The 16,037-nt window shown below is 42.7% G+C and overlaps 1 protein-coding gene across 15 annotated transcripts in view; it reads right to left on the bottom strand.

Annotated features, from left to right (window-relative positions):
• Positions 1-4,190: 4,190 nt before the first annotated feature.
• The window catches only part of LOC106576581 (neuron navigator 3), a 416,631-nt gene continuing 404,784 nt past the window's right edge, over positions 4,191-16,037 (bottom strand). For all 15 annotated transcript variants that reach the window (XM_045700121.1, XM_045700110.1, XM_045700113.1 and 12 more), the window contains 10 exons: positions 15,300-15,397; positions 13,450-13,545; positions 13,044-13,212; positions 11,618-11,853; positions 11,274-11,428; positions 10,672-10,743; positions 8,370-8,566; positions 7,730-7,848; positions 7,395-7,598; positions 4,191-5,916 (listed from right to left, as the gene is read on the bottom strand). In XM_045700121.1, the coding sequence (XP_045556077.1) occupies positions 5,797-5,916; positions 7,395-7,598; positions 7,730-7,848; positions 8,370-8,566; positions 10,672-10,743; positions 11,274-11,428; positions 11,618-11,853; positions 13,044-13,212; positions 13,450-13,545; positions 15,300-15,397 (1,466 nt within the window). In that variant the 3' untranslated portion in view covers positions 4,191-5,796. The remainder of the gene's footprint in view (positions 5,917-7,394; positions 7,599-7,729; positions 7,849-8,369; positions 8,567-10,671; positions 10,744-11,273; positions 11,429-11,617; positions 11,854-13,043; positions 13,213-13,449; positions 13,546-15,299; positions 15,398-16,037) is intronic.

Genomic DNA, 16,037 nt, shown 5'->3' with positions numbered 1-16,037 from the left:
AATAACCTTCAACCTGGCATTTCTGCTTTCCACAACCCGATTCGTATTGATAACCTTACCAATAAAAGCTTTGAAGTCAACTTTATTCATTATCAAAGTGCCCTTTGACACTACACATTCATGAGCACAAGATTTCTGAATAAGCTTCCAAACCATGCCAGGACCATCAGAAACAGCAGCCCAGACAGTAGGTCCACTCACTACAGATACATCCATGTCAGATCCATCAGTCTGACAGTAGGTCCACTAACTACAGATACATCCATGTAAGATCCATCAGTCTGACAGTAGGTCCACTAACTACAGATACATCCATGTAAGATCCATCAGTCTGACAGTAGGTCCACTCACTACAGATACATCCATGTCAGATCTATCAGTCTGACAGTAGGTCCACTCACTACAGCTACATCCATGTAAGATCCATCAGTCTGACAGTAGGTCCACTCACTACAGATACATCCATGTCAGATCTATCAGTCTGACAGTAGGTCCACTCACTACAGCTACATCCATGTAAGATCCATCAGTCTGACAGTAGGTCCACTCACTACAGATACATTCATGTCAGATCCATCAGTCTGACAGTAGATCCACTCACTACAGCTACATCCATGTAAGATCCATCAATCTGACAGTAGGTCCACTAACTACAGGTACATCCATGTCAGATCCATCAGTCTGACAGTAGGTAGTCCACTAACTACAGATACATCCATGTAAGATCCATCAGTCTGACAGTAGGTCCACTAACTACAGATACATCCATGTCAGATCCATCAGTCTGACAGTAGGTCCACTAACTACAGATACATCCATGTCAGATCCATCAGTCTGACAGTAGGTCCACTCACTACAGATCCATCCATGTAAGATCCATCAGTCTGACAGTAGCTCCACTTACTACAGCTACATCCATGTCAGATCCATCAGTCTGACAGTAGGTCCACTACTACAGGTACATCCATGTAAGATCCATCAGTCTGACAGTAGGTCCACTAACTACCGATACATCCATGTAAGATCCATCAGTCTGACAGTAGGTCCACAACTACAGATACATCCATGTCAGATCCATCAGTCTGACAGTAGGTCCACTACTACAGGTACATCCATGTAAGATCCATCAGTCTGACAGTAGATCCACTCACTACAGCTACATCCATGTAAGATCCATCAATCTGACAGTAGGTCCACTCAGTAGATCCATCAGAACCTGCCTCTGCATATGATACATCATGACTGATCCTCCTTTCTCTGTAACTGGCATCCACCAAATGCTGCACTGTGTTCTCCCCCACAATTACAGTACTTAACCTTCACATTGTTTTCACGGTAATCATGTCCCCTCCACACTTTGTAATGGTAATCATGTCCCCTCCACCATCTTTTCTTTCCTTTACAATGAGCAGCTACATGTCCCATTCTTTGGCATTTAAAACACTGCAGTGCATATGGGACAAATTCTCTAACATTGAAACTAAGGAATCCTATCTGTACTTTTCCCGGCAAGACATCATTGATAAGCTTTCACTTCTTTGACCCTCTTTCCTACTGAACAACCTTTTGGCCTCAATCACTCTGCCTGCCTTCACATTTTCTTTAATTATCATCTGTGGACATAGATATTGGGACCCCAGTGATGACTCCCCTCAATCTAGCATAAACACCAGGGGCATGGCTTTTAATCTTCTTCCCATTAAGCTTTTCCATTTCCAATATCTTCTCTTGCTGAGCCTGACTACCACACAATATTTACAATCTACCATTTCCAATGAGTCGAGCTAATTTCACTTCACCTTCCTCTTTCTCTACGGCATTAGTTCGTCAGATAGGGTGTAAGTGAGGCCCTGTGGTCTCATCAAACACCATCACCATTTCCACTCCAACACTTCATTACTCTTGCTTCCTACCTTGGCCTTCTTTATGCTTTCTTTACTAGAAAATCCACTACTTTCTGTATCATGATCTCTCTTCTTCCTATGTCTTTCCACTACTGACCATTCCGGTCCTTGACCCTCATCCTCCTGCTCCATAGCATCAGAACTGACACCCATATTGTCCTCATTCCAGCACAGCTGTTGTTTCACCAACCTTTTCTCCATTTCCTCCATTTCGTCTGCACTACTCGCCGCCATTTCCGACCTCCAACCCTCACTCACACTCCCCTTCTTCCCCAATCCTTCCCCAATCCTTCCAATCAGGTTCCAATGAATTGTCAGGTTTCCCCATGTAACTACTGGCAGTTATAACTCAAGGGTCTTTTCTCAATTGCATTCTCCTCGTGTCCTCTCTCATAGCCCCCTTCTCAAAACCCAATGGAAGAAAGGGTCAGAGGGGCGGGACCTCTGGCTTTCTCATCCAATGGGTTTTGAGGAGGCGGCAAGGAGAGAGGACGCAAGAAGGATACAATTGAGAATCTCCCATTATCAATGTAACCGCTTACTATTATAGCAGTTCATAATATAAATGTATTGTAATATTGTATTATTGGTTATATGTGATATTGTATTATAATTACTAATCATTCCTCTTCTGTACTTGTAGAAATAAACTTTTTAAAATCAATTAAAGCCCATTTGAAGGAACCCCTGTTAATAACAATTGTCCATTTAACATAACTGGAACTGAAGTTGCTGACATCTTAGTGAACATTGACGACCGGCTTTTGTTGGACTAGCAACATAATGTGAACGTACACTCCTTTACAAGTGAGCTTTTTAGAATTTCAAATATGGTGTATTTGATCAAGAGTACTTGTGGTCAGAGTTCTGGAGTGGCTCACAGGGTTGGCCATTACTCATCCAGTAGCTCACTGACACAGATAGGTAAGCCAAAGCTGAATGATAGACAAACACTTGTTGGCAAAGCTCTGGAGTGGCACAGTAATCGGTTATAGTGGCATAATCCATTGGGCACAATAGTTTTACCCAGCCAGCACCTTCCATCCCCAACATGATTCTCTATGAGGGATAGGTTCATGTTAAGTTTAGGCATAGTTGTAGAACTAAGTGGAAACCCTGTCCACAGCTGTATGTCCAGATACAGGTGCTGGTTCTGGCAGGAACAAAGTTCAATCCCAAACAAATGTATGTTCAAATAAAACTGCACACTAGCAAATAGCGACCGTAAATAAAGTCAAGACCAGTTGTGTGTCTTAACATTTGTTTGGGATATCTCCAAGTCTGTACCAGAGGAAAGATATGGTGGAGAAAAAATGAACAGAGACATGAGATAGAACAGGACGCATTGTTTGCTCATGTGACACCAAATACCATTTATTAGGGCTTTACAAAGACTACAAAATCCCTCCAGATGATTTAAATCGCTGTCTCTGTCTATTTACACGATATGTTACATACAAATGTACAAAATATAAAACATTTAAGGACAAATGTTTCAACAAAAAAGAAACTCTTCTCTCAAAGCAGTAAATGCAATGTTTTCAACTAAGATGTAATTGCAATTTTATGGCGTCACCATGACATAATGGTACACTGTGTTGTGAAAACATTTGGTTAACTAGGCAACTGGTGGTGTCCTAGGGGAACAGGGAGGACTGACTACATTTCTGCTGTGTTGGAGGGGAGCTATGTCTTACCGACAATCCGTGTGTGTGTGTGTGTGTGTGTGTGTGTGTGTGTGTGTGTGTGTGTGTGTGTGTGTGTGAGGCTAAGTTTAGATGCAGGCTGATGGCGTAGACCAACAATGATGCATGCAAAAACAAAATAAAAAATACATTTGTCACAGCCAAGTGATGACAACAAGAGCTTGTCCTGAGGTTGTGACAACATTTTCTGCAGAAAATGGAATCTGATAGATTTAGTTGACCAGTAGCACCTGTTATTTGGAATTGTAAATAGCACAACAGTAGGCAAACAGTACATCAGAATGGGATGACAAAAAAAATCGGATTCTACTAAAACCGGTGAATACAAGACTGAATGAAAGTATATTCAGAAATGTTACAGTGTAATGCTTTGGGAAGTGAATAAATGTTACACTGTAACACTTTGAAGTGAATTTTTGCCTGTTGAATAGGGGGATGAGTCACCAAATACTAGTTCCAGAGAATACACAAAAGGGAAATCTGTGACAATGACCAGATTTGCTTTTCTTGATAAATTGAATGGTTTGCTCCTCAAATCAGTGATTTAGTGAACATTAATATACGGCGTTAAAAAATAATAATATCATACTGTACATCGTATGCCTCCTGCATAGGCAAGACAACCAATCATCACAAGACATACACCTGTTTCTGACAGCTTGTTGGTTTTTGCATTTCTATTTTGTATTTTTTTGCAACGTACAATAATTCTCAGCGAGTTAAAGCGTAATATAACATCAACAGGGAAGAATGCATCTCTGATTCACTGTGCAATACTTTATTATTTACACCCCCACTTTAACTGTGCAAAACCAACCCACTCATTAATGGAGGAAGGACAATCAAAATCCAAAATGGCTTCTGTCCCTACCACACGCTGTTATGTAAAAGTAAAAGTCTCCTTCAAATGTTCCCCCCTAGAAAGCTTAAAACATGCTCCTTAGGCTATAAAATCAAAAGGGTCGGGTTGTGCTCATGACAGTTCAAGTGAACCCAGCTCAACTGGGTAAAAGCAACAACTAAAGAAATGCCCACCCCTTTGAACTTTTATACAATTGGTCAGTTCTACTTGCAAATACAGTATAACAGCCATTATGCTTGTACAATATTACTGTCAGAAACAAAAGTGGATGGTTTTGGGCAACATACTTTTTGACAGGATTTGTGAGATATTTTGGCCTAAAAGTAGTTATAAAACTCTCCTTTACTGTACTAAGATTAAAGCACCCACTGACACGATATGGGTCCACTTCATTTGAATGGTTGTGTGTCAGGAAGTGTGTGTTCCTGTCAATCTCCTATCCACTCAGGATGGTCAGCAGGGAGCCAAAGGCTGAAGTAATACACCCCCTGTCTCAGAGCTTTGCATTGAGAAAGCACCAATATCAGGCTTGTACTGTTCTTGACCTGGCCCTTGGATTGAAGGAGCCATCACTCCCTTCAGCACCCATCTGTTGGTATAGTGCTGTCGATCTTTTAAGGAAAGGGTGAACAACTGGTCTGCTAGTGTGAAACCCTAAAAGGACTCTGTTTGTGGATGTGGATGGACACGTCGCAGTGCACTTGGCAGTAAATCAAACGGTAACATTGGCACTTGCCCATTGTTTCACAGTAGCAGTTGGTTGGACGACACACAATGCTCTTTTTGTGCTTGTTGGCGAGTGGTGTATGGAGGGTCTTGGCGTTGCCTGTAAACTAGGGACAGGTTTAAGCACGGGACCAGCACCATGTGGCTCGTCTGAGGTCAGGGTTTGACGGGAGGGATACGTGCCTTTTTTTGTTCAGCACCTTAGTAAACAAAACCAGAATTTGGCCCTTGTAAACATCCGTAGTTAATACAACAACTGTGAATCAACATAAATAAAACTATAATGTCAATTCCAGTTTTATGGTGTAGAACCACAGACATAATTGTCTCTCACTGTGTACGTGCAGCCTGCATTTTGGGATGCCACATCCAGTGGAGAAATGGAGGACTGTGTCTCAACCACCATACACAAAAATCTACTCCATTCAGAGGCCTTACTCCCCCCGACCCCGCTAACAGACATCTCCTGACTACACACATCTCTCTGTCTTATGTGTGGGGTGCCTGGAAGTGTTCGAGCCGCCACGTCTCGCTGACGCCACGCTGAAAAGCGCTCCGCTCCGTCACTCCATCTGAGGTCTCCTCTCCGAGCTCTTGTCTAGAGCGCCGACTCCAGCGACGAGTCCAGCTGGTCGTCATGGTGACTGGCGCTGTCGCTGTCGCAGCTCTGCGCGCTGGAGTAGTTGGCCGCCTCCTGCAGCCTCATTAGCATGTTCATCTGGAAAACACAGAAAACAAACAACCAATAAAAAGACTGGTAAACAAAAAGAGGTCCAACACCACATTGCTATTCAGAGTCCACTATCCCAACTACAAGGTCTTAGACTGGGTATTATCATTAAGGTGACATTGCAGTGGTCCTTTATCAGAGATGGACACCAGGGGGCCCGAGTGTCAGCTGCTTTTTCCACTTGCATCGCGCTTAATTGCACACAAGTGCACACACCTGTTTCCTCAGGTCTACATCAGACGTGGTTTGAAAAGAAAGATGAAAAACCAGCCGATCCTCAAGCCCCTGAGGAACGGAGTGGCCCGTTCCTACCATATATGGAAAGCACCTGGCACAGCGGTCTTCATTTTCCCTGTAATGGTCCTGGTGGGCCTATAGGGAGGCGAGCGGCCAGGGCTGGGAAGCTCTGTGCAGGCCTCCTCTGATGATTACACAGTAATGTGTTGAGGATTAAGTGGCCTGCAGAGAAAGCCCATTCCTATTCAACTCCCCAGGAATCGCCTGCCACACTGTTTATCACGCACAAAGTGGAATTAAAGTGTAGTCATCCGAATAACGAGCTGCTGACATTTCAGAGCTTAATGGTGTGTGTGTGTGTGTGTGTGTGTGTGTGTGTGTGTGTGTGTGTGTGTGTGTGTGTGTGTGTGTGTGTGTGTGTGTGTTTAAATCCCCCTTTGTCTTTTCTTCTTTCAAAAGACAAGGTCATCTGCTGTCACGTTTGTTATTGGTATCCTTGGAAACTGGCTTCCACCTCTACTCACTGATGTCTCTTTTTTTATTACTTATTATTATGTCCACCAACATGGTCTCTTTCATGTTACTTCACTTAGCTTCAGTGAACGTAAAACTCTCTTAGCAAACTCTTTTCATATCACTGTACAAATAAAACGGTCATTAAAATCAGCTATCAGAGTTAGAACATGCCTGTGATTTCAGTCTTCATCATGTTTTTATTTATTTTTGTATTTTTTATTTGACCTTTATTTAACTAGGCAAGTCAGTTGAGAACAATGACAGCCTAGGAACAGTGGGTTAACTGCCTTGTTCAGGGGCAGAACGACAGATTTTTACCATATCAGCTCGGGGATTCGATCTAGCAACCTTTCGGTTACTGGCCCAACATCTACCTGCCGCGCTGAATCATTGTGTTGTGCTAGCGCTCTAACCAATATGTCTATATTTTCTGGACCACAGTAAAACTGAAGTGCTGAAAGAAGGGTTCAGGGCAGAAACTTAATTCAATAATGTTCAATAATGTTTAACGATGCTCCGAAACGTGATTGAAGGAAATTAAATAATTGGACAGGAAAAGGTGCAACACTCGCTCACCATTAAAGACACGTAGTTTTATTAGACAAGCTTATAAGACTGACGTTTTGGCTTTCAATGGCCTTCTTCAGAAATTCAAAATCCCCGTACTGGACCTTCTTTCAGCATTTCAGGGCTTTGTTTTCATTTCTCCTTACCAGTGGGTCTCCTTCCGTGTCACTCTGGGACACTTGTTTGGAGGAGGCGCCCTCTTTGGAGGAGCTGTAGCCATCATAGCCCACATCCTCTGGCCGTAACTGGAGCAGGGCCTGGCTGTCATGCTGCAAGGAGGCAGATCTCCAGGGGTAGGTGTCCTTCACCCACTTGGACGGGTCCTCCCACGCCGCCCTCTTGCCGTACAGCTGTAATGGTGGCCACAAAACGAGAAATGAGTTAAGCGAAAGGAGAAATCATAGATGCTGATGACAGGAGCAAATTCACCCTACACCGGTACCCCTCTACTTTGTGTCCTTTGACCTCCGTCTGTACCCACCTGGAGCCCTTCTCTAACGGCTTCCAGCAGGTAAGGCACCAGGGAGTAGTTCCATAGGTCAGTGAACCACACCCGCGAGCCATCTGCATCCATGGGGCAGGACAGGAAGAGCCTGGGACCTGTAGGCAGAACACAACACATTCAGTGTGTTTTGTGGGGTCAGAGACAATTCATGCTTGATTGGAAAATGTGGTCGGAGGCGCAGTACGGATGGTGTGACGCAGAGGCTATATTGAGCTCTGTACCGCATCGCCGTGCGCCTCTCAAATTTGTAATAATCCGGAGGGCTCTGTATAGCTCCGCATTGACATGATTGGTTGACGGTAGGTGGGGGCGGCAGGTCCTGCATAAACACAAACTCACTTCCTGGACAACAGCTCTGTGCTGCTCAGCAAAGAGCAAGAAGTATGAATGCCCTGACTTCTGCAGAGGCCGTATCACTGTAAATGCTGCACGGCCAATGCAGACGTCTGATTGACCATGTAGCACCTTTCAGTTTGAGCAAGGCATTACCTCACATGGCCAAAGTCACAACACCAAAATACACTTATTAAGTGTCATGTGTGCAATGTTCAAAATATCATTAGAAATATGTGAACTCAAAGTGTGTGTGTGGGCATGCGTGCGGGCATTGTCTAACCGATGGTGACGTCTGAGGAGCTGTGGGCCTCCAGGAAGCCGTTGAGGTGCTGCCACGTCTTGGGAATCCAGTCGATGACCTTGATGAGGTCATTGCTGCGCATGTTCCTGTTGATCTCCGTCTCGATCAGCTTCCTGCGCAGAAATCGGCCTAGGAAACCCTTGACCGGCTCTGTGTGGTTGGCACACAGCACCCACCTGGAGACGGGGGAAAAGGATGACGAGACAACATGTATGACATCACACTCTATGGAGCAGCTGTGATGGAATTGGAGGCTACACCGCTACATGATTCCGGTAGACCTGAAATGATTGGATGTGGTGGTTATTCCAATCAGCCTATGGAAAGAAAAGATGAAGCATCAAGTTTCTTATACCCAGATCCAATTCTTTCAGATCAGTGACTAGAGAATGGCATTAGATGTCGATTTGGAATTCAGCATTAGGGAAATTCCACGCAAGTTTGGCCCAAAGATAAGGGCCGTTGGGGGATGGATGTTTGGCATATATTTGAAATCTGTATCCCAAATAAAGCCCCATTGGTGATGACTGCTCTGTTGTCAGTTGTCACAATAAAGATGACTGCTTGTTCTGAGGCTTGCACTCTGGTTTGATCATTCCATATTGTAATTCCGACTCATAGTCAGGAAGGCCAGTGTCAGCGTGGAGGTTGTGCCACATTTGACCTCATGGCATTTTATGAAATGCTGGGCTGTTTCCTGTACCTTCCATGGTGACAGTGTGATGAAAATGTTAATCAATGAATGTCAGTGTGATTTTGCATGCACCCAATGACAAATATATCTGTCGCCACATTAGTCATGTAATTATCTCCTCAAATATGTCACATAAAAAATTACCAGGTGTCTAAGGCCTAAAATTATATCAGGTCAAATTAGCAAAGCTAATTAGCCAAGTTTAAGATGCACTATGCATAAATCACTCCACCATTGCCTGTTTAGAAAAATTATAATAGTTAACCTTATTTCAGTTTATGTAACAAAACCAGCAAGTATAGTGTAGAGAATCATTGTATCATCTAAACAGCTGTGAAATATTTTCCATAACCAAAAATATTGTATTGTCAGCTGTTTGAAGCTGGTGTACAAAACCAAAGTTAAAGACGCAAAAACGAAACTTAACGGGAAGCATAGAAATAGCTCATATAGAACTTACTTTAAATTAGAATGACAGATCTATAATAAATACTTCTATGTGCATTTTGTTAGTCACCAAAAAGTTACATATTGCAGCTTAATTCGTCCCCCCACAATTTTTTCATTCTACTTTCTAATATGTAATATCTGAAGTTGACTGACTTCATGGTTTGAAAGACATCCACACAACTATTTTGTGGCAGTAGGCCTGGTGGTGGTATTATTGTTTCTACTAGTGGAAGCAGGAATGAAATGCTGATGAAATACTGTACATAATCAGAACATAACAGAACAGGAAGATGGCAGCTCCCCCATCTTATAAATATTGGGTGGGAGATGTGTTGTGCTCTCTGAAAATATAAATAATTAAATTCAATACACGAGGGAACCCCAAACTGTTTTACGAGGCCTGGGCTCCATTCCGGTCTTACTTTAAACAGTCCATCTTCTGATGGCATTCATATTAAAACAAAAATAAGTCTGTATTTGACTCCCCTGTGAATTAAGGGCTGGATGAGCATTTCTTTGTGTTTTTTTTTTGGGGGGGGGGGCATTAAGGTTGATGATGTGCCTATTGATTCTTATTGAATGTGACCTGCGGATGCCTTGTTCATCTTGCCCTGTCAGAGACTAAAATGTGAGCTTGTTTCGCCCTGTTTTTTTTTGTTATTTTTTTGTTCACGCTTACATAAAATTAATATATATTTTTTAAAGCATTGTAAACTTTATTTTTGGTCCAGTGGATGGTTGGGTGGTTGCATTTCTCCACCCCTATCCCTTGTCTGTTTACAGGAACAATGGTGAGGTGTGTGCTCTGTACCTGTACTACAGATTGCCCTTTAACCTTGGCAGCCTTCTGCCCGGTGTGTTTAACTTGTCCAAAGTACGGTATCTTTAAAGGTTTTCTTTTTTCTTTTTCTTTTTTCTAGTTGAGTATATCATTTATATTGTTTTGTGTTGTCTTGTGTGTAAAACTGAATAAACAGAGTTTTCAACAACAACAAAAAAGAAAAAGGCCCCAAAATAACGTTAGTTAGCAAAAATCTGCTTGAATATGTTGTCTGTACAGGAAAAAGAATATGTCCAAAGCAGAGAGCAAATGAAGCTTTTGAATCCTGGTTTGAGTGTTGGTGAAGGTACACATACCTGAAATTGTGGTGAAGCTCAAGGTTGGGAGAGGAAGACACTCCCTGGTTCATGGTTCCAATCACATACGGGCTGCAGACAAGACAGAACAATTATACTGAGGACAGTGCAGTTACGTACCAGGGCGAGGCAATACGGATATTTACCTTTCCTTTCACAACACTGATTGTGCTTATCAAGGAACAGAAGGTAAACTATCTTGAATAGAATACGAATTGCATTATCTTGTAATGAGTAAAGCTAGAAATGGTTGTTGGTATAGAATCCCAGTGTTCACATTAACTCTAACTGTTGCATTTGAGTTAAACACAATAATCATCATCATCACCATCATCATCCCCACCACCATCATCACCACCGCCACCACCACCACCACGACCATCTTGTAATGAGTAAAGCTGGAAATGGTTGTTGGTACAGAATCCCAGTGTTCACATTAACTCTAACTGTTGCATTTGAGTTTAACACAATAATAATCATCATCCCCACCACCATCATCATCACTACCACCACCACCACCATCATCACCCCCATCATCATCAACACCACCACCATCCTATAGCGGCTAGACTTGCTTCCTGTGCCGGTGGAGCTATACTCACCATTTGTGGTACTTGTAGTTGAGGAATCCGTTGAAGATGTCGCTGAGTGAGCCGATGTGGTGGAGGTTGTCCAGTATGACCACGGTGGGAAGCTCCGTCTCGCTCTCCTCAGAGTTGCACTGCTCTGCCAGGCTGGATAGGTACTGACGCAGGTCCTGCACAGAAACAACACAAAGTGAGCTTAAAGATGTGGCCATTATTCATAAAGTGAGTGTTACTTTGTCTTTGAAATAGGACCACTGTCCTTGATATACTGTACAGTGCCAAACGAGGCGATTTATAGACAAATATGTCGACTCCTTAGCGACTAGCTCCTTAATACTCTTGGCTGAGCGTTTTCTTACCTTGCTGGATTTCTGGTCCACGTTGAAGCTAGCCAAGTTGCTCTCCGTGACCTTTCGACCAGACTTGGTGACAATGAACTCTGCCAGCTTGCTGGCCAGGAAGGACTTCCCAGTGCCGCTGGGGCCAGAGAGGATGATGCGGCGATGCTCCATGAGCAGGTTGAGGTATCTCTGGATGATGGGCTTGGGGATGAGGGTGTCAAATACCAGGCTGTCTATGCTGTTCTCCTTCACACCTACAGGAGGAGAGACGTGATTGTCTGATGATACTAGATGCTAATAATACAGGATATTATCATGTTAACGGTATATAACGGTACATAGCCTCTCACAACCTATGGTAGACTGAATACAATTCATGCCATTCTAAAACAAATGGAATGAATTGAGTTCATTCACTCAGGTAATAGCCCATAAAATATCATAATTAAATGCAGTGCAACTGTGCGATGGCTAATAAATGATGTTAACATAAAATAAATCATGAGAAATGGGAAGAGTTGATTATTGTTTATGGACGTCAGGTGGCGTATGTGTCAAGCTGCTCAGAGTAGGAGTGCTGATTTAGGATCAGCAGAGTAACTATATTTCAGCTTCAATGACTGCAGAGTAACTATAATTCAGCTTCAATGACTGCAGAGTAACTATAATTCAGCTTCAATGACTGCAGAGTAACTATAATTCAGCTTAAATGACTGCAGTGTAACTATAATTCAGCTTAAATGACTGCAGTGTAACTATAATTCAGCTTCAATGACTGCAGAGTAACTATAATTGACTGTTGGTGGGAGCTTGGACACTACTCCTCCAGTGAAAACACAACTGTAATGCAGAGTGCTGACACAGGATTCAATGGCACCCAGTTCAGGCCTGGCCCACTACATTTTCCTGCTGATGGCCACTGTTGTGACTATGGGAGAGAAGCGGCCATTACGAACACAGGAATATAGCAGCCAGCGTGCGAGTGAAATAAAGGACGTGTTGTCTACTTTTTTTTAGCTCTGGTGAATAAAAATGGAAGCCGATGTTTGTCCATTTAAAACACCTCCTTTGCCCCTTCAGGAGCAGTACATTGACTGAAGTGTCCGAAGTGCTTTTCAAAGTAAATGAGGGTATTGTCATGTCAGGATAAAGAATTTTTTGGACATTCTATTTAAACGTTCTGGGGTTCCATTTTGTCATGTTTGGAAATGTGCCATCCTATAGGTAGGGCTGTGGGTTGTTCCTGGTCAGGTCTCATGGTCAAGACTCAAGGCCCTTCCTCTATATCTGTGCTATTTTGATTTAATAAACTTTATTATCCCACCAGAGAGAAATGTGTTTGGTCATGTCCTTAAAAGGATGTAGGACGTACAGTAATACATAAAACACACAACAATAGAAACTGTGAAATGCATCATGCCGTTAGTCTGGGCCATCCTAGTACCTTTGAGGTTGACGCTGATGACGTTGTTGTCCCCCACAAGGTAGCCACAGGGCAGCATTTCAGGCAGTTCAGAGGCGTGGGCCCGCACCACATCCCCCATCCTATAGCTGACTATACTGTCTGAGTTCAGCCCCAGACTGGTCAGTGGGTCCACCCGGAACACGTACTCCTGGAGGGGAAATGGCCAAATAGAATTCTAAGATCAAGACACATTCTATCTAACATCTCAGTGTTTATCCATATGCATTTCCACAACAAAGAAATAGTCTGTCAATCATACAGATGAAGAACCATATATCATGAGCTTTTTCTGACACAATAAATGGAGTGCTTCATATTTGGTTTTTGGTCTGTAGGGTTCAGTCAGTGACTGATCATATGGTGAGCAGGGGGAAGGAGGTTTTACCTTGAATAATCGTCTGATTACTCCATCTAGCACATCCCACTTGGTCTTTCCGCTCACGCCGATGGAACCAATGAGGTACTCCTGGCTTTGCATACCCTGAGTGTACGATAGGGAATTAGAAAATGTAGGATGTCAGAGACTTGAATGAAAATAAGTGGCAAAATTGTTGTACCGAACAGTGACTTGGACTGAAATAGGTGCCAGTGTTTATTTTGATTGCCGGTACTGTTTATAAACCTCTTACGACACCAATCGCATAGGGGGCAGTATTGTCACTTTCGGATGAAATACGGTCCCATATTAAACTGCCTCCTACTCAAACTCAGAAGCTAGGATATGCATATTATTAGTAGATTTGGATAGAAAATACTCTGAAGTTTCTAAAACTATTTGAATGATGTCTGTGAGTATAACAGAACTCATATGGCAGGCAAAAACCTGAGAAAAATACTACCAGGAAGTGGAAATCTGATGCGTGGAATCTTTCCAAGTCATTGCCTATCGAACACACAGTGACTAAGGATTCATTTTGCACTTCCTAAGGCTTCCACTAGATGTCAACAGTCTTTAGGAAGTTGTTTGAGGCTTCTATGATGAACAGAGAGCGAACAAGAAGGCTGGGAAGTTGGTGACTCAGGGAAGGACATCAGTTTCATTGGCGCCTTCACGTGAGAGGTAGCTGTGTTCCAAAACGTTTTTCAAGACAATGGAATCGTCCGGTTGGAATATTATTGAAGTTCTAAGTGAAAAAGGCCCTAAAGATTGATGCTATACAACGTTTGACATGTTTGAGCGAACGTAAATATAACTTTTTTTACTTTTCGTCGTGACATTTTCCGCGTGCTTCCTACATTTGGAGTAGCTAACTGAACGCGCTAACAACAAGGAGCTATTTGGACATAAATTCTGGAGTTTATCGAACAAAAAAACATTTATTGTGGACCTGGGATACCTGGAAGTGCCTTCTGATGAAGATCATCAAAGGTAAGTGAATATTTCTAATGCTATTTATGATTTTAGATGACTCCAAAATGGCGGGTATCTGTATTGCCTAGTATATTTTGCTGAGCGCAGTACTCAGATTATTGCAAAGTGTGCTTTCCTCGTGAAGCTTTTTGGAAATCTTTCACAGCGTTTGCATAAAGGAGATGTTCATCTATAATTCTTTGAATGACAGTTTAATATTTTATCAACGTTTATGACGAGTATTTTTGTAAATTGTGCTGATTCACCGGCAGTATTTGAGGGAAAATATTTTCTGAACGTCACGTGCCAATGTAAAATGCTGTTTTTAGATATAAATATGAACGTTATCAAACAAAAAATGCATGTATTGTGTAACATGATGTCCTAGGAGTGTCATCTGATGAAGATCGTCAAAGGATAGTGCTTCATTTAGCTGTGTTTTGGGTATTTGTGATGCATCTAGTTGCTTGGAAAATGGCTGTGTGGTTATTTGTGTCTATATACTCTCCTAACATAATCTAATGTTTTGCTTTCGCTGTAAAGCCTTTTTGAAATTGGACAACGTGGTTCGATTCAGGAGAAGTGTATCTATAAAATGGTGTAAAATAGTCCTATGTTTGAGAAATTGAAATTATTAGATTTGTGGTTTTGAATTTGGCGCTCTGATTTTTCACTGGCTATTGTCAAACTCGGTCGTAAGAAGTTTTAAGGTGCAGGAGCTCCAAAATTCTTTTGATATAATAGAGGAACAGAAAAACGAAGGTCCCGGTACTCGGCTCTGGTGAGCTCCTGCCCAAGTCAAGCGCTGGTACTGAAGCATCTGATCATACGACAGCATAAGATTCTCACATTGTTATTCTAGGCATCTATATCTCATTAGTTACCTTGGTCTTATTGGAGCCACTGTTGATTGTGACCACAATGCGGACACTGCGCCCCTCTTTGCGTAGATTGCCCTCATAACCATCGTCCAGGAGAATATCTGTGGGCACAAACACAACTATCTATCAAGGGAGGAAACAATCTTGGGGAAAAACATCTCTGTAATAAAAGCGTCTGATAAATAGAGACGTAAAAACGACAGAGACTAAATGTAATATATAACGGCCCTTCTGCATGTTTGAAAGACACGGTTGTCAGGCTAAAGAAGGTGACTTTGCTAGGAGCCCCAGATATAAATATTCTATTTTCCTCTCTCTCTGCTTTATTTACATTGAACTAGGTAGGAAGGGGTACTACTTTGTATTCGGCTGGCTTGCTGGCATGCAGGCTCTGTGCAGGGGTGATAAGGGCCCTCTGTCACTCGTCTTCCCACGCGCTGCTGCTCCCAACTCATCCCCCCCATCAATTAAACAGCCCCAAAGTCCTCCGAGAGTGTTCTGTTTTAATTACAGGACAGACGAGGAGAAACGAACAGCACTCCACTCATCGACGAGGACAAGGCCGGATTCGGAGAAGAGGAGCATACAAGGTTTAATTAGTCTCACACACACACACACACACACACACACACACACACACACACACACACACACACACACACACACACACACACACACACACACACACACACACACACACACACACACACACACACACACACACACAGCTCTCCGAGGAGT

This window comes from Salmo salar, chromosome ssa17 (assembly GCF_905237065.1).
Source record: "Salmo salar chromosome ssa17, Ssal_v3.1, whole genome shotgun sequence".
Classification (NCBI taxonomy): Eukaryota; Metazoa; Chordata; class Actinopteri; order Salmoniformes; family Salmonidae; genus Salmo; species Salmo salar.
This window is presented reverse-complemented; position numbering and strand designations above follow the sequence as displayed.